Source organism: Gracilinanus agilis, chromosome 5 (assembly GCF_016433145.1).
Source record: "Gracilinanus agilis isolate LMUSP501 chromosome 5, AgileGrace, whole genome shotgun sequence".
In the NCBI taxonomy this organism is placed as follows: domain Eukaryota; kingdom Metazoa; phylum Chordata; class Mammalia; order Didelphimorphia; family Didelphidae; genus Gracilinanus; species Gracilinanus agilis.
Window position 1 is genome coordinate 4,214,672 of NC_058134.1, and position 24,581 is coordinate 4,239,252.

A 24,581-nucleotide genomic window follows, 5' to 3' on the forward strand; every position below is an offset into this window, starting at 1 on the left:
TGCTGGACGTGGCCCCAAACAACAAAGACAAGCCCTGGACTGCTCACCTGGGTCTCTGGGACGTCCCTCTCCCATGTCACTGCCTTCCAAGACATCCCAGGATACGCCTTCTCTTCCCTCCTCCCAGCTAAGAGATGCCCAGCTCTCATCCTCGCCTCCAGGCGGGAGGATTCACACTTGGGACTGCATGATCTTGTTTGTTCCTTCATGTAACATCTCCTTGTCCAGATAGATCAAGAGGAGGAAGGAGAGGTTCTCTCTCTCCTGTGGGTGTCATATACACCTCAGAGATGAGAGCTCCTGTGGGTCTGGATCGTCATAGTGTGCTGGCTCTGCGATTGGAGGGCCTAGATTCAAGTTCTGCCTCAGAGCATCCAAGGGGACATTCTTCCTCCAGCCTAGGTGTGATCAGACCCTGGCACCCTTTTTTTTCAGCAATCCCCCCTGGCTCCCTGCCCTCAGTGAGCCCTCTCAGGTCCTTCCTACTTCTCCTGGCTTCTTGACTCTTAGCCCCCCCCCCCCCCCCCCCCCCCTTAAGGTCCCCTTTCATCCTTTCATCCTCCTCCTCACAGGCAGTACTTGGGGCACTGCTCTTGGCCTCCTGTGGCTGCTCTCCCTCCTGCTTCTCTCAGGTCACCCTTCAGGGCTTGACTCCATGGCCTTCCCAAGTGCCCTGTTCATCCCTCTGGACCCACACTCACTGGGGAGAGCTGCCTCTTTGGAGCAGAGTTTAAATGGAGCTCAGTTCTCACTTCTTGATCGCTGGCTGGACCTCATGTAATGTGAAGGGGCCACGCCAGATGTCCTCTTCAGTGCCCATCTTTCAGCCCTCCCTCCACCTCACAGAGGCCTCTTTCCAGCACTGCCTCATGCCTGGATGCGCCTCTGACAACCCCAAGGCATTAGGGGCATTTGCCCACTGCGAGCTCAGTGGCTAGTTGAAGAGCTTTGGGAAATGCCAAGATTAGGGTCTTTCCTATGAGTGGTTGAAGCTTTCTCTTCAAACTGCCCCCTGCTTTTGACCTTCCACTTAACCACCAGCTCGGCAGAAGACGCCTAATGAATGTTCTTGAAGCCGTTTCAGCCTGACTGTCCCTTTTCACCAAATGGCCCCATTTTGAGGGCAGCAACCAGTGGCCAGTGGGGACTCTTGTCTCCAGAACCTCCCCTCTTTTCAGCTTCCTAGAAACAAGCTTATTTGGAGCCATTATTTCCAGGACCCTTCCAGGGCCTACTCATGAGTTATGGAAGGAAAATGTAGATAAATTGTTCTATTCCATGAGACTTCTGGGCAGAGGTTTGGGGTTTTAAGTGTTTTTTAATGATTTCTAAAACCCTTTATGAGAGAAATGACGATAATTAAAGGTTGAAGAATAGGACCTATTAGGAGAGGATTATTTAGCTCAAAGAATAGAAGCAGTGAGGAATGCTAGGGTAAGTGGGGGCTTATTAGAGGACGTGGCCAAGTTCTTGCCACCCCGAAGACCAAAAAGATCAGGGCCAGCTCTAAGTTGTCAGAAGGGTTTAAGTAGGTCCCTTGGTAGGCTTCCATGCCTGAGCCCTCCGGAGTGTTTCTGGGGAGCGATTGCCACCCCTTTTCTGCATACCGGCATCTTCAAAGACATCCTTCCCACAAAGCCTCACTGAGTGACTTGATGTTTCTAACTCAGACATTCTAGCACTTCTGACCCAGACGTCCTCCTTCTCCAGATACCTCTGAGCATTATTATAATCCGTAAAACTGAAGGGGAAAAAGAAATCTCATGGCATGATTCTCTACTCCCTGCTTGCTAAAATGGGCCTCCATTCCTAGCCTCCCCTTTAGCAGGTCAGGCACCAAACTGTAGATTCTTAGAATCAGACAGAAAAGTAGGAATGGCCAAGCAATGGGGATTATGTGACTTGTCCAGGGTCTCACAGCTAGGAAGTGCCCGAGACCAGACAAGAACTCAGGACCTCCTGACCTCAATCCACTGAGGCACCCAGCTGTGCCCCTTGGTAGATTCTTCATGATGTGGCTGCCTCCCTGCCCCATCCTGTGGATCCCATTGCAGGAGCCCCCAAGCGGGCATCTCTACCCATTCTCTTCCTGTCGTTTCTCAGGGAACCTTCTACAACTTGTTTCTTTGTGTCTTGGGTGGCTGCCAGGCTCCTTCCCCCAAGAGTCTCTGCTCAGAACCCCCTTTTGTGGGTCCTGGATCACTTGGAAGCATGAAACACTGCCTGGACGGGGAAGGAAGCCAGTTAGGCTGCATGTCATTGCCGGAACGCCCCCTCCGCACGTTGGTCAGCATTCCTGGTACTTCTCTGGCCGCGTGGCCAGGCCTCGTCTGTGTGTGTGTGTGGATGGCCAACGGGCACCGCAGGGCCTACCCGGCTGCCAGGTTCATCCCGGGTTTTTCTGAGTGGCAGCCGAGGAGGGGAAAGGCCCCCTTGGGCTTGGGGGTGGCCGTTCTGGGCTCGGTTCTCCTCCAGCGCACCCAGGCTATTGGCAGATGCCTTGCCGCTTCTCAAGCATTTTTTTCTCCCTACTCGGACCAAATGTGCAAAGTGAATAAATAAAAATCGAGGAAAGACGAACGGAAGAAGATACTCCTTCAGCACGTTCTCAATCACGGGTCCTCTCTGAATAGGGCCTTCAGTCTGAAGTGGATTCAGCATTTCTGTCATGAGTGTGCGCGGCAACCAGGAGGCGAGCAGACCGGCGCAGAGCTGCTTTTTCTGCATGTTAGTGAGCGTCCTGGGGGGGGGGGGGGCTCCCAGAGGTCAGCGGCCTGGAGAAAGCCCGTCTGTCTGTCTGTCTGTCTGGCTACCCCTGTGCCCTCCGTGCTGGGGAAGGGGGGAAAGAAGCCGCCGCCTCGGCGTCCCGTGACCCTGGCCGAGCCCAGACTCCCTTCTCTGTCAAATGGGTGCCTTCAGACAGTGGCCAGGAGGCCGAAGCTCCTTCTAAGTGCAGATGATTTATTTTAAAATGCGGTGACTTGGGTAGAACCTAGAGCCTGGCGTCCAGCGACGGGATGTGAATTGGGACCAAATCTCTCCAGAGACCCAGAGGAAAGGCTCCCTGCCTTTGGGCTAGAGCGCACGGCTCCAGGGGCTGGGCTGGGGATGTGGGAGGGCTGACTGGCAGTTGGAGACAATTTGGGGCTCCCCTAAGGCCCCCCAAGAAGAGGGAATAGAAAACGACTAGCTTCGTTTTCTCCTAAATGTCACTGTGTGCTTGCCTTTGGCATTTGCCATTCCTGTTTAGCCCTGGAACCCAGAACACAAAATGGGCTGCTACCGGCATGGCAACAGATCAGGGGGGGCAAAAGCGGTCTTTGGAGGCACACCACGACCCCCCCCCCTCCTCGGGGCTAAGGAGGTCTGCCCACAGGCTTCGGCAGGCGCTTCAGGAACGCCTTCCCACGTGGATGCTTGGACAGAAGCTGCGTCTGCCCCTTGTCCAGAGACCCAGCAGGTGCTCCGGACCTCTTCATTTCCAGGGAAGTTTGTTCCTCGGCCTCTAAGGAGCCCAAGACCCACGCAGTGTGCGAACTTCAGGGAGCTGCCCTGCAGACGTGGGGCCGGCCCAGACTTGAGATTCACCCCGAAGGATAACTTCGTTAGGAGGCGACGGATGCGGGGGAGGCGCTCAGACCCGGATAGTGTCGGCCCTGGAAGGTTTCTGACCGCTTTCCTGGAGGAGAAGAGATTTCAGGAGAAATCACGGAAGGGCTCAGAAGGAAAACCACGCGCCTCATTGAATTAAACCAGCAAAGCTCTCGAAATAACCAAGGATGGCTCTTTTCACTGGAATCTCCTCTCTTATAAATGCAGTTTTAAGACCCCCATTTTCCCAGCATAGCTATGCTTTTTAAAAAATGTTGTTCTCGGGAGCTGCAAATTAAACTCCTTTAATTAAACTACTTGAATATTTTATTTTTTCATGATTAAGTTCTTGTTCATTTAGTGAATTTAATTTAGAATCAAATTAAAATATTAACCTAACCACGTGTGAGCGTCTAATGGTTGCTGGGCTTTTTCCCTCATGGCTTTTTAGAGCTGATTCTGCTGTTGGGAAACTCAGATTTTCTTTGTAATGTGCCTCCTCAGGCAGAAGTCTGATAGACTTCATTTTCCCAGGCAGAACGGAGAACATCCCTTGGAACATCAAGAACGTCAGGAGCTCTTTCCAAGGCTGTGTTCTAGAGACTCCTTGGCTTGGGAGCCTGAGGCGGGTTTTACTGTGTAGCCGTGACTGGAACTAAGGCTTGGAAAGCTGGAGCAGATACCCCCGTCCGAACCCACCTTCCTTTCTGTTCCTGTGGGCTTCCATGTTGGTGCTTCTCAGAACCGAGAACAGCTCCACTTCTCCTGCCCAGCCGCCACCCCCCAAAGGTCCCAAGCCTCTTCCTCCTGGGCCCTCCACCACCACAGAAGGGGCTGCGGCAGTGGCTAGGGTGGGAGCTGGCACCGCTGGCCTTCCACATCCATCTTCCCATTTCTGGCCTCCGGAAGAGCCTTTACCAAGAATGTTTCCGGGATCGTCATAATCGAACATTTTACTGTGGAAACAGACATTTTTGGGGACTGTGCCAGGTTATGTGGAGTTCCCGTGTTCTTAACTGGGCGACGAGCATCACTATTTATTGAACAGAGTAGTTCCTCTGTCAAATCAAAGGCATTGGGGGCAAGTGCGGCCAGTCCAGGGCACAGGGAAGCCCCGGGAGGGTTCGGCCTAAGGCCAGGCTATTTTCCAAGCGTCCATAAGTCAAGTCAGGGCTTCGGCTCAGCTCACGTAATTAAGTTTGAGCTGGTCTTGAGTCGCTGAGAGCATTGCCAGTTGTTGCCCATTTTGTCTGCTGGAAGAACAACAGGAATCCTCGCTTTAAAATGTGGGGTTGAAAGTCTTCCTGGTTTCCAGGCTCTTGCATGGACTCGACCTTCTCCCACCCTCTGCCCTTGAGGACGCTCGGGCCGCCGCGGCTGGTAGGTGGAAGATATTCCATACATGACTTGGCATCGTTTGCATTAGGTGAGAAGATTAACTTTGCAAGCTCGCCTGTTAAGCTGAGTCGCTCTACATATTGACCTATGAAAGAGCATAATTAAGTTAGCCTAATTAAGTTAATTAATTGTCACACTCTGATGAATTTAGTATTGAGGGGAAATTAAATGCAAATAGAAATGTGGAGCCGTTGGTTTGAAATCATATTTTAAAGGACTTTCCAAAGAGATGTTCCATTTAGATGAAGATTGTCCTATTGAGAGAGTCATTCCTGGTGCTGGGAATCCAGATTTGATCCTGAACAGGGAAACAAACAGGCAACCACATAAGAAAAATACTTAGTGACAAAGTCCATTTTTCAGCATATCCCATTAGAAACTTTAACTTTTGAGTCTCCTATATGGGAGAGTTTCCCTCTTCATGAGAATATGGAGAAATAACAGATGCCTCGGGAATTGGGAAAAGCTGACAGTAAGAAAGCAAAGCCGACAGGTGGCCTCTTGTTTGATGCCTGTGCCCCCTGCCAGGGTGGCTCTGTAGGGCTCACAGCGGGGTCTGGGCATGTCAAAGGAGTGGGGAGATGCTAAGAGAAACTCCAACTGCCCTCAGTGGGCTCCAGACGTCCTGCCTGGCATCTTGGGTGCTGAGGTAACTGAGCCATTTTTTTCAGTGTGCTTGGAATGATCTTAGAGAATTGGACAAAGGTGAGTGGTGAGGGAGGCGTCTGAAAGCATCCCTTCAGTTGGTGCCAGATCCAAGAATATGCTCTTTCCAAGTTGGTCGGTGGGCATTTCCAGAAGGAAGCCACAACTGAAAAACCAACATGGCCGCTTTGTGCTAGATTTGGGATGGTATTAGAGCACAACGCCTGGATTTGTAACCCATGTGGTCACGGTGGCCATGAAAAGCAGTGGGACTAGGGAAGTTATCCAAGGGGAAAGGGGCTGCTTGGAGAGAGAGGGGGACCTCCCTCCACCAGAGGTATTCTCATGGAGGCTGGACCAGTCAATCATTCAGCATCGGTTGAATGCCTGCTGTTTAGTGAGCACCTGGCACACAAAGACAAGATGTGAAACAGTCCCTGCTCTCCAGGAGCCTCCATCACACACACACATAGACCTACCTGTGTATGGAATAAGTCGGACAGTTAATGACAAAGCTGGGATGGTGAGCGCTGAAGCTGGGGGGATCTGGGGAAGCATCACATGGAAAAAGGTAGTCTGGAGCTCTGTCAGCCACTTTCTGAGGATGTTACAGGAAGGGATCCCTGTTCAAAGTCGGTTTAGACCAACGGTCAGCAACCTTTTTGGCCGTGAGAGCCATAAATGCCTGTGGAAGGAGGAGGATGGAGGCGGAAGGCACTGGAATATGGGACACATCTGGGGCTCTGCCCGGACTGGCAGGTCGGGAGGTGGAGCCAGATATGGCTGGAGAGCCATACGTTGCCAACCCCTGGTTTAGACTAAATCGTAAACAAGATTGCTTCCAGCTCCGAATTTCTGTAGTTCTATTTTTTTAATATTTTCTTTACTTGAAGGATTCAGTACTAAAGATTACCTACTAACGGAAATGATTTTATTAACTAGAGGCACACCAAGGTTGTGTTTACATGAGGAATGTGAAGTAAACCTAGAAAGGAAAGAGGAATTATCCAAAGAATGTAGTCCACGTAAAAGCCAAATTTGGATACAATAATTATTCTGTCTCAAACAAAGCCCAGGTTTCTTGTTCTTGTTGTGCCTTCGTTTCCATGGAGCCTTCCTTAACTCTAAACTAGATGGAGGGAAAAAGTTGTGTTTCAAACCAACCATCCAACCCCCTTGTACTCATTGGTGCATTTCAGATGTGAGACTATTGACCTGTAGCCCCCTCCCCAATTTTATGAAAGAAAGAGAGCACGATCCAACACACTGAGAGAAGCAGGAGACAAAATAAAGAATTCTCAGGGTGAAGGAATGGAAGTTGTTTTGTTGGGATCCTTCTGAGGAATGGAGGGGCCCATTGCTGTGTTTATAGCATACCAAATCTCCCCATTATTTCTGCCCCCACATGCATAGTTCTTAGAGAAATCAGGAATATTTAAAAACAAAACAAAAGGGGCAGCTGGGTGGCTTAGTGGATGGAGAGCTAGGCCTAGAGTCAGGAGGTCCTGGGTTCAAATCTGGCCTCAGACACTTCCTAGCTGTGTGACCCTAGACAAGTCACTTGTCCCCCATTGCCTACCCTTACTACCCTTCTGCCTTAGAACCAATGCACAGTATTAATTCTAAGATAGGAGGTAAGGGGTTAAAAAAATCATTGCTATTGTTGAAACAGTAAAGTATCCTCTGGGCACTTGTGTGGCTAGTCAGTATTGTCCTGACCTGGTTGTAAATGCCCAAAGTGCCACGGGGCTGGCTTAAGGTGCTGGTTATACTGCATTTCTCACCACCTGGGTAAGTAGGAAGTGGGACGGTGTAGCCCTTTAGCTTTTCAGACTGGTCCATGAGTTTCAGCTCTCCCTGGAGAAGCAGATACAGAAGCTGAGAAGTGAAGCTCACTTGGACTCAACACTGCCCTTCCTGAGCTAACCGAGGGTGACTTGGGCTCCTAGTGGACCCTTGGTCTCCCTGGTCTCCTGGCCTCAGGTCCTGTGTTCTCCTCTTCCTCCCTTGCCGATTAATTCTCATCTATGACCTGTAAATCCTCTGTCAAAGAAGCACCCACAGAAACCTTGCTCTGGGTCTCCCCATTTCTCTGGGGGGTCTCAGCAAGTCCCCGGGCTCATGTCGCTCTTCATCACTTCATAGAGAGCTTCCCGGCCTTGTTTTGTTTTGTTTTTTCAAAAATAACTCATTCATTGTTCCTTGTGGGGCACAACACGTGCCACGACTTCCTCAGCCGGTTCCGCCGAGGGCAGCCCTGAGATGTCCAGTTCTTTGCCACGACAAGGAGAGCCGCTGAGAATGCTCTCCACTGTGTGGGCTGTCGGATCGCCTTTGGAAGTAACCATTAGTGGGTTGTCGGCTAGAAAGGCCTGCACAGGTTTGGAATTTGTGCTTTCCCCATAAAGGCGGGAGTTCAAGGTTCTCCCTGCATTTTAAGGCCGTGGTTTGAAGTCTACGCACGAGCTGCCCTCTGTGGCCCTGCCTCCATGTCGCCTTGGGGACCCTTTCCCTTTTTGGTGGGGGAGCCTCCGGTAAGATCTGTGTCCTTGAAGGAGTGAGAAGTATCTGCAGCCACACTCATTCCTCATTGAATTCCGATTCCCACTGCCGGCCATCGTTAGTCACGACAATAAAGTTCTAACAAATCTGGTTTAGATTTTCGTTTTTTCTTCACCTGCGCTTACGGGAACCTCCTGAGGGGCGGGGCAGCCCGTGGCCAGGTGGAAGCCTCTGTGGCGGTGGGCGGGCCAAGTGGCTGAGCCCAAGGGCCACTTTTGGGGTCTGGGGGGGGGGTCCGGCCCCCTGGAGGGGCTTCTTTCTCTTTCTGCTTTCTTCCTTTGTCGTTCCTGACTCCATGCAGCCTGCTGGTGCCGGTAGAGGGTGACTGCCGTAGAGGGGAATCGAACATAGGATTGGAAGCATTAGGAAGAGCCAGTTAAACTATTTTCTCGAACAAATAGCCCCGGGCACTAAGATGGAAGTGTATGGAAAAGCTTACCTGCTTGGAGAGAAAGCATCCGCCTCAAGTTCGCTGTCCTTCCACAGTCATTCCAATAAGAGGCAGCGAATCTTTCTTCCTTTGGAGGGCGGAGCAGGCAGCGCCATCGACTTTATTGTCAGCCCTGAACCCCGAGCCCCAAACACCCATTAAATACCTCACAGATCCGATCGATGGGCTGAATTCGTATTTGCTCAAGAACATAGGTAGGTGCATCAAACAGGAACCCGAGAGAAGCGCAGGGCGCCCTTTCCTCTTAGAACGGGGAGGACGGCCGGACGCCACGATTATTCATCCTCCCGTAGTGGGTCCTTTTTATCTGTGTCCTCTCCAAAGAATAAATATTTATGTTTTCTCATTTTTCTGAACTCGGAGATAGAAGAGAATAGGTTTGAGGTGTCAACTGTAATTCATTGCTTAGAAAGAAAGACCTTAGCCTGTTATTGTGCGAGAGAAAAACTCCCTAAATCATTTCAGCAGGGAGCTTATAACCCAGATAACATCAGCATTTTACTTCTCGAAAATAGATCTGTCAGGAATTACAGGAGGGGGCGAGGAGCCTATTTAAATATTGGTGGCAAGTTTAACTCCCTCGTCCCCAGAAACCAGCCAGCTAGAGAACAGACACACTATGGGCTTGGGCCATGGGGGTAACAGACAGCCAATGTGCTGGGCGGGATTTGAACTCGGGGCCTCTGACCCAGAGTCAAGGCCCTTTCCACTCCATAGAAATACGTGAGCAACATCTGAGCCTTTGGGTAATGGGAGAGCATTTTTCTTCCAAAACAATCTTCTGCCTGGATATACATTTTGCCAAACTTCTTCTTATAAGAAGCGCTTTTCTAATCAAATAAATATAGTTAAATGTACCATTTTAGGAAGTATTTGATAATGAAATATGCTAATGCAGCGGCAGTTACATTTACCATAGAGATCGCTAATGGGAAATGACTCTTACTGCATTTGCTGCCATCAGATTAATGACTTCATTAATAGAGCCGCAATACATGCTTGCAGGACTTTTTTTCCCCCAAGAATTCTTTTTTCCTGCCTAATAAATAGGATCATTTTATTAGCATCGGAAAAGGAGCGGAGATCTCCAGCAAAGTCGTTGTCTTCAGATTAAGATGCTATCCAGGACGACTAAACTAAAGACTCGGGCCTTTGGGACACGGCCTCCACTTGGGCCGCTTCCGCAGAGGAAAATCTGAGCTGGTTTTTCACAATCTGTTTTCTGGAGGAAAGTGGGGCTCCCTGGGAGGGGGAGGGGACGGAGATTTACTCAAGGGAGACTGCTTTAGGCCCTGGGCGAAACGGCAAATATCTCATTGGCTCAGGAGGCACCTTTTTATCCCCATGTTACAGCTGGGGAGACAGAGGCAGGCTAGAAGTTAAGGGACTTGCTCTGTTTGCCAGCATGTTTTACGGCAACACAGCTGGCATTTTTTAAGTATCTATAAAGGAAATTGGGGGGGGGTGTGAAAAGCAGCCCAGCCCTTTAAGTTAAGGGGGGTTATTTCTTGTCCTGATACTTAGCTTTATTTTCATTAGTCGGATGCTGCTTCTCTTTGAAAATTATAATTCTAACAACCCAGAGGATCAGAATTTAGTGATTTTTAAGTTAACTAATGAATTGTTTGGTTTTGGACATGCTAATTAGGTTGGAAAAGGAAGAACAGTCCTCTTTCTGCTTTGTTTATAAAAACTTGTTTTCCCCATTTCTTTTTCTCTATAACAAACCCATTTTAGATCTTGTGGCAGTTTCTGACTCAGACTCTCCTCCAGTGCTTTGTCCTGGCCCTGAGGTGACCTGCTGCCCAAGGAGGAGCCAGAAGTCCGCCTGCCTTATAGCCAAAGCAGTGGCAGTTGCTCCGGAAGGCAGGTTCTTGCCTGGCCTGGTGGGCATCTCCATGAATGCCCCCCCCCCACCAGAATCCTGCATCCCGACCATTTTCCATTTCTTCATCCTTCTTGTCACTCGAACGCCTGCTGCCCCCTCTTTCTATCCATCTGCCCTCAGGGCACCCCCAGAAGGGGTAAAGTGTGCCACCATCACAAAGTCTGCAGAAGCAGCTGACAAAGCCCCATTTGAGACTACGTGAGTGAGTTGATTCTCTTGGCCCACCCTAGATTACTGGCATCCCCTTGATGGTAAGGTAGTGAGCTGGAAGCGTGCTGGGTGGCAGGGGATGCGACCCAGGATGTTTAGCTTGTCCCAAACACTCTGTTTGATAATTGAGGATGACTGTAAAGGGAATGCCTTTTTTTCAAACCTGCCCACCTTGATTTTTTCGTCATTCGTAGTCAAAAGACCTCTTCCTGCTGCATTCAGTTCCCTCCAAGTTCACCAAATAGCAGAGTCTATTCTCCTGCAGATGATCCTGTATCAAAGGAAATCTGGCCTGCAAACTGGTCCTAAAATCAGTGCTGATTTCAAATAAAGTGGAGCTGGGCATTTCATTGCAGTAGGCAGTTGGTTCTGGGAGGCCCCTTTCCTCTGTCCCGGCCCCAGGAGGGGTAGCACACGGCTCCTGCTCAGATGTCCGATACGAGCATCTTCCACGAGCATTTGTTTGCCAGTCCAGGGGCTCCAGAGTCTTTGACCTACAATTGGCCGAGGCTCTCAGGGTTATGTGAGACTGTTGTCTGGGAGGACGTAAGTTTGCCGCAGGACCCTTTCCCAACTTTCCCAGAGTCCCGCAAACTCGGCCTGAACTCCCACCCTTAAGCTTGGGGCAGACAGAATCAGGCAGGGGTCTAAAAATGAGGTTTAACATACGAGAAACATTTAGATTTACATGTGGGAGGAGCCTCGGAGATGATCTTGGCTCGCCCTCTCATTGACAGGGGAGGAACCAGAGAAATGCTTTACCTCGTGTCCCCTGGAGCTGAGACTGGAGCCTGGACTGCCGCGACTCTCATGGACAGGTGAGGAATCGGAGCCCCAGAGAAGGGGCAATGCTTAACCTTCTGTCCCTGGGAGCTGGAGCTAGAGGCCGGGCTGCCCCACTTCCAATCCAAGGGTCTCCCTCCTCCACGGGCCTCTTTCAGGAGAAATATCTGCACAATTTAAAAATGAAAAGGTTCTATTTGGGGAAGGAACTGATATAAAATGATGATGTGACATGCAGCCCATTTCCTGAGTGACACAAATCTTCTAATTGGTCATGTGGCGGTTTCAGCTTTCAAACTGCATTAGCCTCTTCCCGATGATAAGAAAGCCATTAACGTGATAGAAGAAATTAATTACTCTGCGATAAGGCGATGAGACATTTAATAAGGCACGATTCATTACTTCTTACTGAATTCACAACTTGGGGTACGGCTAGAACTCGTGCTAGTGAGGGACTTGGTTTTGCTTCGGGTCCGGGGCTCGGGAAGAAGGAAGGGCCAACTGTCTCATTTTACAGATGGGAGCTTCATCCTCGCGTGAGTCAGGGAGCTGTTTGGGTTATATGTGAGAGGAAAGTGGGGGCCTGGAGACGTAGAGTCGACCTTCATCAAGGTGACTCCGGACATGCCAGCTAGAGCTTCGTTACCTTGGGCAGCTCTCAAGACGCTGGAGGCAGAGCAGGTGGAGGGAGCACCCTCACCGGGAGAAATCATGGGTCTGCACCATGCCCAAACATGGCGCAAGCCCATCGTTCTAAAATTCAGTTCCTCTGCCCTGTGCGAGCTGGGGGAGGCAAGACCTCTGGACCAGTAGCTTGGAGGGCCAGATCTAAAAGCCAGTGTTCTTTAGGATATGTTACACCATCTCCATTTCTCCCTGTTTCCATCTGCCACCTCCCAGAGAGCCATGCCTAATGGCCTAATGACAAAAAGGAGGGGTAGAAAAAGGGAGTTCACAGGAATTAGCACACACAAAAGGGCTTCCTTCCAAAAAGGACTTTCTTCTCAAGAGAACCTAAGAGCCCACCTGGAAAGGGCTTCTCCCCAGCCCCCGTGCTGTAAAGCCAAGCTTTCCAGAAAGAGTGCTGGCCTGGACCAGCCGATTCCAGCCTCTTCTCGTTGGGCTCCCTGGTGCCCCCAGTGTGAGCATATCTGAGTCATAGGCACGTTCTCTAAAATGGAGGACATGAGAGATGACGTACCATTCGATCCCGGCGGGTGGGATGGGGTGGGGATGTCATCAGATCTGTACCGAATGGAAGAGGGATGGGATGGAGGGGGGTGCTGGAGGCACACAGACCAATTAGGAGATCACTGCAGGAATCTGGGCAGGAAGAGGTGAGGAGGACCCGAGTTCAGCTGGTGGCTCTGTGAGTGCCCAGCAGAGGACATATCCGAGGGAGGCTATGAAGGTAGAAAACAAGACTTGCCAAGAAGTCAGAGATGACTCTGGCGTTGTGAGCTGGGGAGAGACGCCTCCACTAGGAGATTTGGGGAATGGGATTACTTGTGGGCAGGGAGGGGTTATAATGCTTGTTCTGCCCCAAATAAAGCATGCTGGAGTAGAATGTAGAAGCTGCCCCTCAAGGACAGCTTTGAGGTCCCCATGGCATGGCAGCTGCCACTCTGGGTCCTTCAATCATCAGCTATTTCTGGGGTGCTTTCTCTATGCCAAGCCCTGTGCCAAGCCTTGGTGATGCCAACGAGGGCAAAACCTTGCCCTGCCTAAAAGGAGTTACAGTCTAATGGGCCAGCATGTAAAGAACCAGGTATATGTACAGGAAGTCATCAAGAGGGAAGCTCTCACTGACAACCGGTGGAGGGGCGAGGAGGGAAAAGAGAGTTAGAGGATGTCAAGGAAACTGGGGGGCAGCAAGGAGTGAGGAGGGAGAGCTTTCTGCATCCAGCCAGTAAGGGCTTAATATGTGGGTTTGGGCTGCCCCAAGAAGCACGTAGTGTGATGGGGAGATAAGAAAGGACACACGTGAGTATAATACAAGGTAGAACGTGGTAAAGCCCAGAGGAGAAACCCACGTGTGTGGGCGTGTGATGGAGTAGCAGGTCCTTTCCCGTCATTCACGGAGTTCTGACCAATCACGTCGACGGTCTCCTAGGAAGCTGGCCGTGCAGGTGAGAGCCTGGGGAGACAGGCTTAGGGAGAAGGGAGCTGATGCGAAGGCACAGGGGGCTTACAGGGCTGCTCTCATCTAACGATTGTGCGTGGGTGCAGATGTGGAAATGTTGAGAGACTGAAAGCAACATGCCAGCAGAGTCAGTCTGATTCCCGTGGAAGGCTCCTGGGGGTGCCAGAGAGCACAGAACATGGGCTTGCACTCAGGAAGATCTGAGTTCAGATCCAGCTTCACACACTATTTGGTTGACCTGGGGCAAGTCACTTCACCGCTTTCTGCCTCAGTTTCCCTTATTACAAAATGGGGATTATGACAGCACCTACCTTACAGGGTTCTTGTGAATCTCAAATGAGATCATTACAAAGTACTCAGCACACTTGCTATGTGAATGTTTATTCCCTTCTCCCCTTTGTCACCTAATCACATACCTGTGATTTTTTAAAAATCCAAAATACTCTGATCCTCCAGCGAATCGGTGGTCTCTCTGGTGTTAGACTTCCCTCCAGTGATGCTGATTGCAGCCCCTCTAAGCCTGCCTATCCTGTGTGATACCTTTCCACGTCTCCCCATCCCCTCCACGTGCAAGAAGCCTGTGCCACTTAGCCAGAATTGTAGACTCCAAGTCCTAAAAGCAAAGGCTAGAAGGGGCTTTGAGGGCTTCGTCATCCAGTCCGTGGACAAAAGGAAGCCTCACTCTAATGTGGACAGCAAGCAACAATCCAGTATCTGCTTCAAGATTCCAAGTCAAGGATGCCCTTCACCTCCCAAGGCCACTGTGCCAATTGTTACGAAGTTGGCCCTGACATCCGGGCTGACCTTTCCTTTCGGTTGTTTGTCCCGATTCAGCCCCCCGGGGCCAGCCAAGGACACCCGCAGTCCTTCTCCCCTGGCCCTCGCCCACGTAGTATCTTACACATGTTTTGTCCTGCCATTTTGAGCAGCCAGTGGAGCTCTCCAGCCACACCCCTGTTGGCGCTCACACACACAGGACAAGGACCTTCTCCTCTTCCGCCAGGCTTTTCTGGGATGGCAGATTTTCCTCCAGTTCTTCTTCAGAGGACCTGCTCACACTCTCCCTGTGCCTTTCTCTTGCTCTCTGGCCGACGGGGTTCAGTTGTGTTCACACATTAGTATGAAAAGATGGACCTTCGTTTCCAGGGGAAGCTTGACATCATTCGAGGGACTTCCGTTTCCTCAAGGCAAACCAGCACATTTTCCTCCTCCTGTTAAACTCTGGGTTTCACTCATTGTTCGTGCCAAAAAGCAAAACAACATAAAATTGAAGAAATCCTTCTACAATGCCTGGTTAAGTGATCGATTAATTAACTTATCTATTATGTCATCCCTGGAGCTCTGTGGTCCTTCACACCTTGAGATTTCTCCCTTTCGAATACTTCCCCAGTTCTCTTAGTTTGGAAGTTCCATTTGTGTGGGGACGTTTTTCTCTGAGACTCGGGTTTGAACTCAAAAAATTCTTGAGGTGCTTCTCAAGTCATTCTTCACTCTGGCTCAGAGGAGGCTTCTACGGCATCCTGCTTTGGTCGATGGTGGGGTCTTGTGCCTCCCCTTGGAATGTGTTAGGAGCTGTCAAAAAAAGTGAATAGCCTGTGAGCCTTGACCACCAATCCCCTTTACACCAGCATATTTGGGAATAAAAGAACTCTCGTCCCAGAGTCCTGTCCAAACTTTCTTTCTCAAAAGCTGCCAACCTCTTCCCCACCCTTTCTCAGCCTCCATCTTCTTCCCTGAAACCTCTGAAACAGGAAGAAAATGCGGATTTACAGATCCCAAGTGGTGCTCTGGGTGCAGCAAGGGGTTGTCAGGGGACAGGTTGGTTTTAAGTGATTCAGTCTTAGAAGGAGTGCACACCCCAACTTCCCCCAAAGACTGGACATCCTTTATCTCCACGATGAATGCTACATAGCTATTTGGTAGGGATGGGGTCAGTTATGTCACAATATTGCAGAAATCATCTTGTATTTTCCCATAATCATTATATGATCAGGACAGGGAGCAGCTGGGTGGCTCAGTGGATTGAGAGCCAGGCCTAGAGACAGGAAGTCCTGGGTTCAAATCTGGATTCAGACACTTCATAGCTTTGGGACCCCTGGGCAATTAAGTCACTTAACACTCATTGCCAGTCCTTCCCACTCTTCTGCCTGGGAAACAATACTCAATATTGACTTTTAGAATGGAAGGAGGGTTTAAAATTTTACATATCTTTATACACACACACACACACACACACACACACACACATATATAAAACCAAGATAACAAGTGCTGTGGGGTATATCCCATGCTCACGATTTTTTTTCTTTCTCTTCCTAAGATCTAGGTCAGATTTCTCATTCGGTGATTTTTGTGATTATTTTGTTCTTTTCGTATTGTTTCATTGCTTTTTCTCTCTTCAGTTTGCTTAGGTAGGTAGTCATTTAAGGGGTGCCTAGCCTGTGGCCATTTTATGGACACTTTAGAATCCGAGCTGGTAAAAACTTCCTGAAGACCCTGGACCTTTTCCACAATCTCCCAAACATTTCATGGTTCTCAATGGATTTGTAGCTTAGCAAGAAATAACCTGGACTTAGCCTTTGTAGTCATCAGTGGCGCCATGTTGTGTTTCTGTGGCCAGATCTTTGGGTTCTTGACAAGGGGAGTTGCTGATTCACATTGGTTAGAGAACCGAGTGTTCTGATACCCAGAATGGAGGCCATTTATCGTGTTGACTCCAGCATGAAGCAGGAGCCTAGCTGTGTGTCAATGGTAAAGGACTGAGCAAAGGAGCCTCAATAACGCTGCCTCGTGTGGTCAGATCAGTCATGAGAATCACAAAATGGGAAGAGACTTGGGCACTGACATGGCCCACCTATGCCTGAATATGGGGGCCAGCTGGTGTCTGAGGAGTTTATGTCAGTTCTCTTGGAGCAGTGGATCCTTTTTGTTGGACCTGCCCTCTCTGCCCTCCTGGGAGTTCTGGGAGGTCTTCCTACCTAGTGAGGTACGGTCATCCAGGGATTGAGCATAGGCCTGCGGCTTCATTGATATAAGGCATTCCATCTGCCAGTGTAGAAGGTCCCTTTCTTCCTTCCTTGGTGGAAGGGGGGTCTTAGGGAGCTTCCAGAAGCACCTAGAGTTGAGGGATATACCCAGGGCCAATGCCCAAGGATCATCTGGAGGCCAGGGCTTGTGGCTTCTGAGGCCATTCTTTTCCTAAGACCTAGGTTGCTGGGTGGTGTTTTAATGCGTCCATGGATCAGCTTCCTGGGGGGACCTCTTCTTATCTCCAGGGAGCCTGAAGACCATCTCCACACATGAATCTAGAGCTATTCCCCAATCTGGTCACTGCCTTCTGAACTTCCCTGGCTTTCACCCACTCCTGTTCAAGCCTAGACTTCACCCTCACCCCTTCCCTGTTTCCTTAGGCCACAGCCTTTATTCAGCCACAGATTGCCCGGTTTCCTGGACACTCAGCTCTTCCCTCCCTGTTGCTCTGACTCCAGGTGAAGGCTATCCCTTTCTTCCTCTCTCAGCCTTAAGCTGTTAGAGCCTTTCCTGGAGGTTCCATCTCAGTGAGCTCTTGGAGAGCCTATTTCCTCAGGGGCGCTAGTGGAAGCTAAGTCTACTTGAGTTCCATGGGGTGTAGACACATGAGTAAAGGCTCAAATTACCCTGGTATCCCAGGTGTCCTCTCAATATTGTTCCAGATGGCCACTCTCTACCATGCAAAGCAAGGTTTGGGTTCTTCAAGGCCTTGCCCCAACGCTGTCTCCTCTGGGAAACCTTCCTTGATGTCCCCAGTTGGCGATGTTCTCTCAGAACTCCTTTGACCTTGTATTTACTTATCTGGGTTAGACTTTCTCACCACTATAATATAGGAAACTACTTCAGGATAAGGACGGTCCATTTTTAACTTTTTGGCAAGTGGACAATCTAGACAATTTTAAAAAGATCCTTGAACCCAGCCCAGTGAGCTACACAAAATGTTTGCTGGATTGAATTTACCTCTGGGAGGGAGAGAAGAGAAGCCTGTGAGGCCTCTGGACTTCCCTCCTCCTCCCCTTTGCCCTCAGCTGCCTTGGAGATAGATATAGCTTCTTTCCTGGATGCACTGAATTCTTTGGCCTCCCTCAGAGGTTTCTCATAATCCTAGACTAGCCTTAGAAGCCTTTTTCCAAGATTTGGAGACTGACCTGGACTGTGGCTCTCAAGAATGGGCTGTCCTAAATGACAGGGTTGATTCTTTGTTGTTACTTAATCAGTCATGTCTGACTCTTTGGGACCCCATTTGGGATTCTCTTGGCAAAGATACTGCAGTGGCTAGCCATTTCCTTCTTTAGCTCGTCTTATGGATGAGGAAACTGAGGCAAATAGAGATTAAGTGACTTGCCCAGTATCACACAGCTGAATAATGTCTGAAACCATATTTGAACTTGGGTCATCCTTCCTCCAGGGCCAGCATTCTATTGACTGTGCCACGTAGCTGCCCCAAGGATCGATTCTAGAGCCATGAAAGTGCTTGGACCTCAGGCAGGCGCCAGCTGGTGTGGACTTGAATCAGTTCAGGTCTCAGGTCTCACTCTCACTTGCTATGTGACCATCACCAGCAAACTACAGGTAAAGTGAAATCTCCTAGGTTCAAATGAACAGAGATATAGAAAACACTTCTTTGGTCAGTAGCATTGACTAATCTTGTATCCCTCTTAGGTAGAGGCTGGGTCCTTGGCACCCCCAGATGGGTGTTGGCGCCATCTTGTCTCCTTCAAACTGCTTGTGCCCAAGATTTTGGATGTGGAGATAAGGCTGGGTTTGCCATTTTTATGGAGTTTGTTGACATGGCAAGTCCAGTACCTACCCTTGTCTAGTGTATGAAACTTCCAAGAATTTTAATGGCTTAAATTTTCTTGAAGCAAGATGAACTTTCCTTGATTCTAACCATGAAAAACTAATGTGCTGTACAAGTTGCGTCACTTGAGTGTCTAATGAGCTATTAATTTCCAGAGGAAGTATGAAGATTAATGGTTCACTCTAGGGAAAAGAGCATCCAGCTTGAAATGGAGACATTTGCAGAGTTTTTCTCTAGGGAATACAGTTTTTTAGATTCCCTGATAAGCAGCTGAACCCTTTTCAGTTTGTTTCCTGTTACTAGGACCAAACCATTGCCGAGCTGTACTTTATCAGGTCTTCATCTGTTGAAGACCTTCTCTTCCTTCAAGGTCACATCAGGTGCCATTTCTTCCAATGGGCCTTCCATCATCCTCCCAGCTGAGAGGGCAGGTCTTCCCTGCAGGGACATGGCTTACCATCCAGCTTGTGTAAGTCTTGCCCTTCTATAAATTCTCTATGAGGAGCCCTTCCAAAGTGCTGGAGGTTGTTCCTCACTCACATTCCAGGCCCACTGGCTTTTCCCAAGACCCTCATGCAAATGAGCCATAGGTGCCCAATCTACTGGCCCCTGGGCAATCTGTATTTGTGACTCCTACATGGAAGGGAGGCCTTTCTCCCAGTACAGGATGACCTTAAGGGAATGGGCCAAGCCTCTACACAGCCTTATTGGCCACATGGAGACCTTGGTGAGAGTGGGAAGCATGCTCATTGCACGGCCCTCCTCCTGAGGTAGGATCCTAGCTTCCAGAACCCTGCTTCAGGGCAAGTAGCTTCAGGCTCTGTTGGGGAACATGACTAGATCCCTCAGATTTCTGGCCCCATTCCTGTATACCCATGGTGGCTTGTTTTGGTTTGGTTTTGCTTTAGAACCTTATATCATTGGACCTTTGGAACCTAACGATGTTGGGAATGAGTTGAATCAAGAGTAAAGACATATGATTTAGCTTTTGGGGGAAGCAACTTGACATCCTCTTGATGAACTAGAATAAAATGCCCAAACAATCTGAAAAAATAACCATTTGTTATAAATCAAATCAAATTAGAAAATCGAGTTGTCATTAAATTGTCCATTTGAAAATTATTGGTTGGTTTTCATGTTAAAAGGTTGATTCCTAGATGTAGAGCAATCACACTCTTTTTGGAAGGAATTTGAGATGCCGTGTGATCCAACCAATCCTGAACAGATAGAAGAGATTAGTTTTAAATCTGTCTTATATTTGAGTTTAAAAAATCGGCTTCAGGGCAGTTGTGAGGGGTGCTGAGTTTTTACAAGGGCCTGGGAGAATCAAATGCCATTGAGTGGTAATGAGCAAACTTGACCCCAGCTAAAGGACGAGCCTTCTGCTGGAGAGATGGAGAGCCATGGACCTGGAATACCACATATGCTACCAGGCGTGGCCCTCAGTTTTCCTAAAGGCTTCTTTTCCCTTTCTTTACTACAAAGAAGGACTCACTGGGGTTGGAAATGGCGAAGGGTCTGTGTTCAGAAGGATATAAAAAGAGCATCCATTTTTTTTTTAAAGATTTAAATATTTTATTTTTTTAGAAAAATTTTCCATGGTTACATGATTCATGTTTTTACTTTCTCCTTCACCCCCCCAACCCCCTCTTCCCATAGCCAACCCGCATTTCCACTGGTTTTAACATGTGTCATCGATCAAGACCTATTTCCATATTATTGATCGTTGCATTGGGGTGGTCGTTTACTGTCACATCCCCAACCATGTCCACATCAACCCAAGTGTTCAAGCAGTTGTTTTTCTTCTGTGTTTCCACTTCTATAGTTCTTCCTCTGAATGTGGTAAAACCGAATGTAATGGATTTCTGTACTAGCAGCAATGCAATGACCCAGGCCGATTCTGCGGGATCTATGGAAAAGAAGGGCGTTGAAAAAGACTTCTTTTTTCCAAAGATTTTTGTTGGGATACAAAAATAAGCTTAGTTCATTAATTGTGTGAAACCTGGGCCAGAAAAGCCGTGCCTGGCAGGAAACATAGCATTCAGGAAGATGGAGCCGATATTCTCATTGTAGCCCTCCTTGGTCGTATGACACGTGGAGTCCAGAGCTCACTTCTGTGTGTCTCATCTTAAGGACCCTCCCAAGCCCAGTGGCCCTGAGGCATCCCTGCCTTGTGAAGGTTCCTCGGGGGGACAGGGAGACTCTAGCCTCAGAAGGGGAAGAGTGGATTAGGACTTCATAGCTGTCACCTACCACCAAATGGGCCAGGGAGGGCACAGCTTTTGTTTGGCCCTAGAGGGGAGGCTCCTCCTTCCTCCAATATATTCCTAGAGAAGCTGGGTGGCCCTTGGTTGTGGATGTTGGTGAGGGGATTGTGGGTCCTGAGGTTGAACAAGGGGGCCCCTCCCAGCCCTGAAAAACCAGTGAATCTACTATGGAATGGCTAGTGTTTGCAGAGTACTTTACAAGGGTTTCACTAGGTCTTTGCAACAACCCTAGGAGGGAGATCCTGTTATTACCGCCATGTTACGGTTGATGAAACCAAGGCAGGCAGTGATTGAGTGACTGACCCCAGGTTACGAAGCTAGTATATGTCCAAGTCTGGATTTGAACTCGAGTCTTCCTGACTCCAGCCAGGCCCAGTACTTTGTGCCCGGGGCCACTCCCAGCAGCATCCAGCAGCTTCTGACATTCGTTAGGGTGTTGGAGCTCATTCCTCTTCTCCATGCACTTCTGAACCAAAAAGTGAGCCCAGCTGTAGCCACGTCTGACCAGAGCAGGCTAGCCGTGTCCTCAGTGGATCTGAGACCTCTTACATGTGGGTATTCCTTTGGTCAGGCCAATCCCAGCCCAAACCTGAGTGTCTCTTACCGTCGCCTCCCGTTAGTTCACCCCAAGGGCTCTGTTGAGCCTGTCCCAGGCCTTTGCTCTCCCCGGACGTCACAGAGATGCCAGAGGAACTCTCTGGCCTTGCCTGCAGGTCAGCCCTCGCCTGCATTTCCTTAGTGATGTCCCCCAGAGGCCTTCCTCGAATGTATGTTGTCATCTGTCTTCTCTGTTGGCTCCATTCTGTGCAATACTCATCAGAAGCCGCCATTTCCCAGGCCCGGGCACAGGGCAGCCCCAGTGCCATGGCGTGTTGGCCTTAGAAGGCAGGTCCTTGTTCCCAGGAGAAGCAGGGGTTGTTGAAGGCCCTGTGAAGTTTGGTCTCCACTTTCTGTTCAACTCTGGGTCCAACTCATTGCTCATGTGGGCAGCCTGTTCTAGACATGCATGTTGTGGTTATTCTTCACTCATGCTCTTCCCTCCATCATCCCATTTAGGCTTTTCCTGCCCAATATATTGTGCACTATGGGGCCCCCTAGACGCCCTTCCAGGTATATGTGCCAGGAGGCTCCCCAGGGTCCTCCATCTTCATCCAACAAGCCCAACAAGATGTTCTTGTCCTCTGAACAAGAACATCTGGAGGACCTCCTCATCCACTGCTGGGTCTTTCTTTTCCACAGTCCATGACGTTCTTAGTGAGGGAACATCTTGCCTCATGTTTATGATGGGAGGCTGTTTCTGGTTTTCTATCTTTCTACGATCTTTGAATGATTTTTACTGTAAGGGATGGGGGCACCACGGTGAGAAAGAACCCTGAAGGCATCAGTTTGCTCTATCATATCAAACGCTTTGTGTTCTTAAATTAAAAAAAGATTACCCACCATGGCATCTTGCATTCTATTTACCCTTCAATTCGTTGCAAAATAGTAAAGATGGGATCTGTGGTGGACTGTTACTTGCAGGAACCTCTGCATATTCACTAATGCTCTCATCAAGCATGCCCTGGATGTGGATGGAGATGATTTTTATAGCAATTCTCATTTATAAATCAGTTGTTGCTCTAGCTATAGGAGCCTTATTTACTTATTAAGTAGGTCTGAGATTTTTTTCCCATTCCTTGATAAATCTTCAGATAGCTCAGAAATTCATCCATCAGTCTCCTCCTGATTGTGTCTCTTCTAGCATATATTTCATATATATATATATATACATACATACATATGCACATATATGTATGTATGTCTATTCTGCCTGCTTTTTCAGTCTTTATACCATCATTTAATACCATTTTTCTTTTTGGGAGAGGAGAAAGGGGTGAAATAAAAATCTTATTTTTATTTTCAATTAGAAATTGATACCCACTATACATAAAATCCTGCAGGACATTTCAGCATTAGCCATGTTCCAAACCAGGAGGGAAAAAAAGCAAGAAAAATTAAAAAAAAAGAAAAATTGCTTCACTGTGCCTAAGTCCACTAATTTGCTAGCTGGAGATGGAGAGCCTTTTTTTATCATGACTCCCTTGGAATGATGGTGGCTTGTGGTCTTGAATAGATATTAAGTCTTTCCCATGTGATCATCTTACAAGATTTCTGTTTTTATGTACATGGTCCTCCTTGTTCTGCTCACTTCATTTTGCATCAGTTAATATAAGTCTTCACGGGTTTTTGTAAAACCATCCCCTTCATCACTGTGTAGCATAATAGTATTTTCATCACATTCATATGCCTCAGTTGGGTCAACCATTCCTGATCAACAGACATTCTTTCACTTTCCAATTCTTTGCCACCAGAAAAAGAGCTACTCTAAATATTTTTGTTTTTTTAGGTCTTTTTCCTTTGCCTTTGATCTCTGGGACACAGACTTAGCAGTGGTGTTCCTGGTCAAAGAGTACATTCAGTTTTTTAACCCTTTGGCCAGAGTTCCGGATTGTTCTCCAGAATGGTGCCATTTCTGTCTATCATCCAAGTATATGTAGTGATGGAGGAGAGTGATTCTAGAGCACAACTATGGGCTTGCTGTTGCCCTCAATGGTGAAAACAGTTTATGAAAACAATCTTTGCGGGTCTTTTCTGTTTTTCTTCTTCTCGCCTTCCCTTTTTCATCCATAAATGAATTGCTGTTGGAATGACTTGACTTAGTTAGATCTCTTGCCAAATTTTCTTTAAACTGCTTTTCCCTCTACCGCTTCTTTCTACTTCATGGCTTGATGCTGTTTTTAATTCTCCATCCTTCTTCATAAGATTTTACAGATGAGTTTACATTCTAAACCAATACAGCATTTGGCTGCTCTCTTTTTGGGTCAGATGTTGGCCAACTTGGGTATGTTCTGAGTCTGATCTGGGCCTCTTGCGGCCAGTAATTTACATACCTTTGATATGTGTATAGTGAGATTATAATCAGTCACAGGGTCATAGACACAGCCAGAGAACTCCTCACATCACGTTCCCAGAGAGGCTCCTGGTGATGAGAGAATCTTTGCCCTTGTGTAGACGTCTTGTGGAAGGAGCTGTGGTCACACTATTGCTAAGCTGAACATTCAGGGCTCTCCAAATTAGCGTGTCCCACGATGGATACTTGGGAGGCCTGTGGCTGAGAATGTTCTCTGAGAGATTCCAGTCATCTGAGAGACGTGTTAGCATGTTAGGAGAAGTGTAGACATGTGGCTGTACTGAAATGTTTTTCATAGGGGCGAATTGGAACCCTAGAATCATAAATTTATAATTGGACGGGCTCTCAGAGGTCAGTTAGCCCAACAGCACACCCCTGGCATCCGCAGAAAACCCCTGAGGTGTAGCTCATTGATTTGAAAACGTGTCAGTTCATAGTGATGATGATGGGAGTTTGGTATGGCTGGCCACCCGGGATAGCCCTTGCCATGATCACTTTGGAAGAAACAACGTTTTTATTATTATTATTAACTTCTCATTGCCTCTAACGGTGTGCCAAGTCCCCCAAAGGCCCAGCTTCAGCAGGCTCAGGAAAGCCCCGTGCTTCCCACTTCCCCAAGAATTAAGAGGATTCCTGAGGTCGTGAGCTAGAAAGTTCCCATGTACCACGGGGGCCGGAGAGAGGAAGGAGCAGGAGGAAGTGTGGGCTTGACCACTCCCCCGATAACCAGTGAAAAACCCAAGATGGCCATCCAGCTGACTGTCAAAAAACGGAATTGTCAGCCCCCGAGTAAGGATTGGAAGTTGGTCACACCTGTGAAGAAGATGCTGCTTTCTCCATTGCCCTCCCATCTACCATACTT

The 24,581-nt window shown here is 48.6% G+C and overlaps 1 protein-coding gene across 2 annotated transcripts in view; it reads left to right on the forward strand.

The window, feature by feature from the left end:
* The window catches only part of PHF14 (PHD finger protein 14), a 122,460-nt gene that overhangs the window by 92,260 nt on the left and 5,619 nt on the right, over window positions 1-24,581 (forward strand). Inside the window, exon 18 of one of the 2 annotated variants that reach the window (XM_044679450.1) lies at window positions 11,483-11,563. The exons of the other annotated variant lie outside the window; for it this stretch is intronic. Coding sequence (XP_044535385.1) covers window positions 11,483-11,527 — 45 coding nt within the window. The 3' untranslated portion in view covers window positions 11,528-11,563. The remainder of the gene's footprint in view (window positions 1-11,482; window positions 11,564-24,581) is intronic. 2 annotated transcript variants of the gene reach the window in all.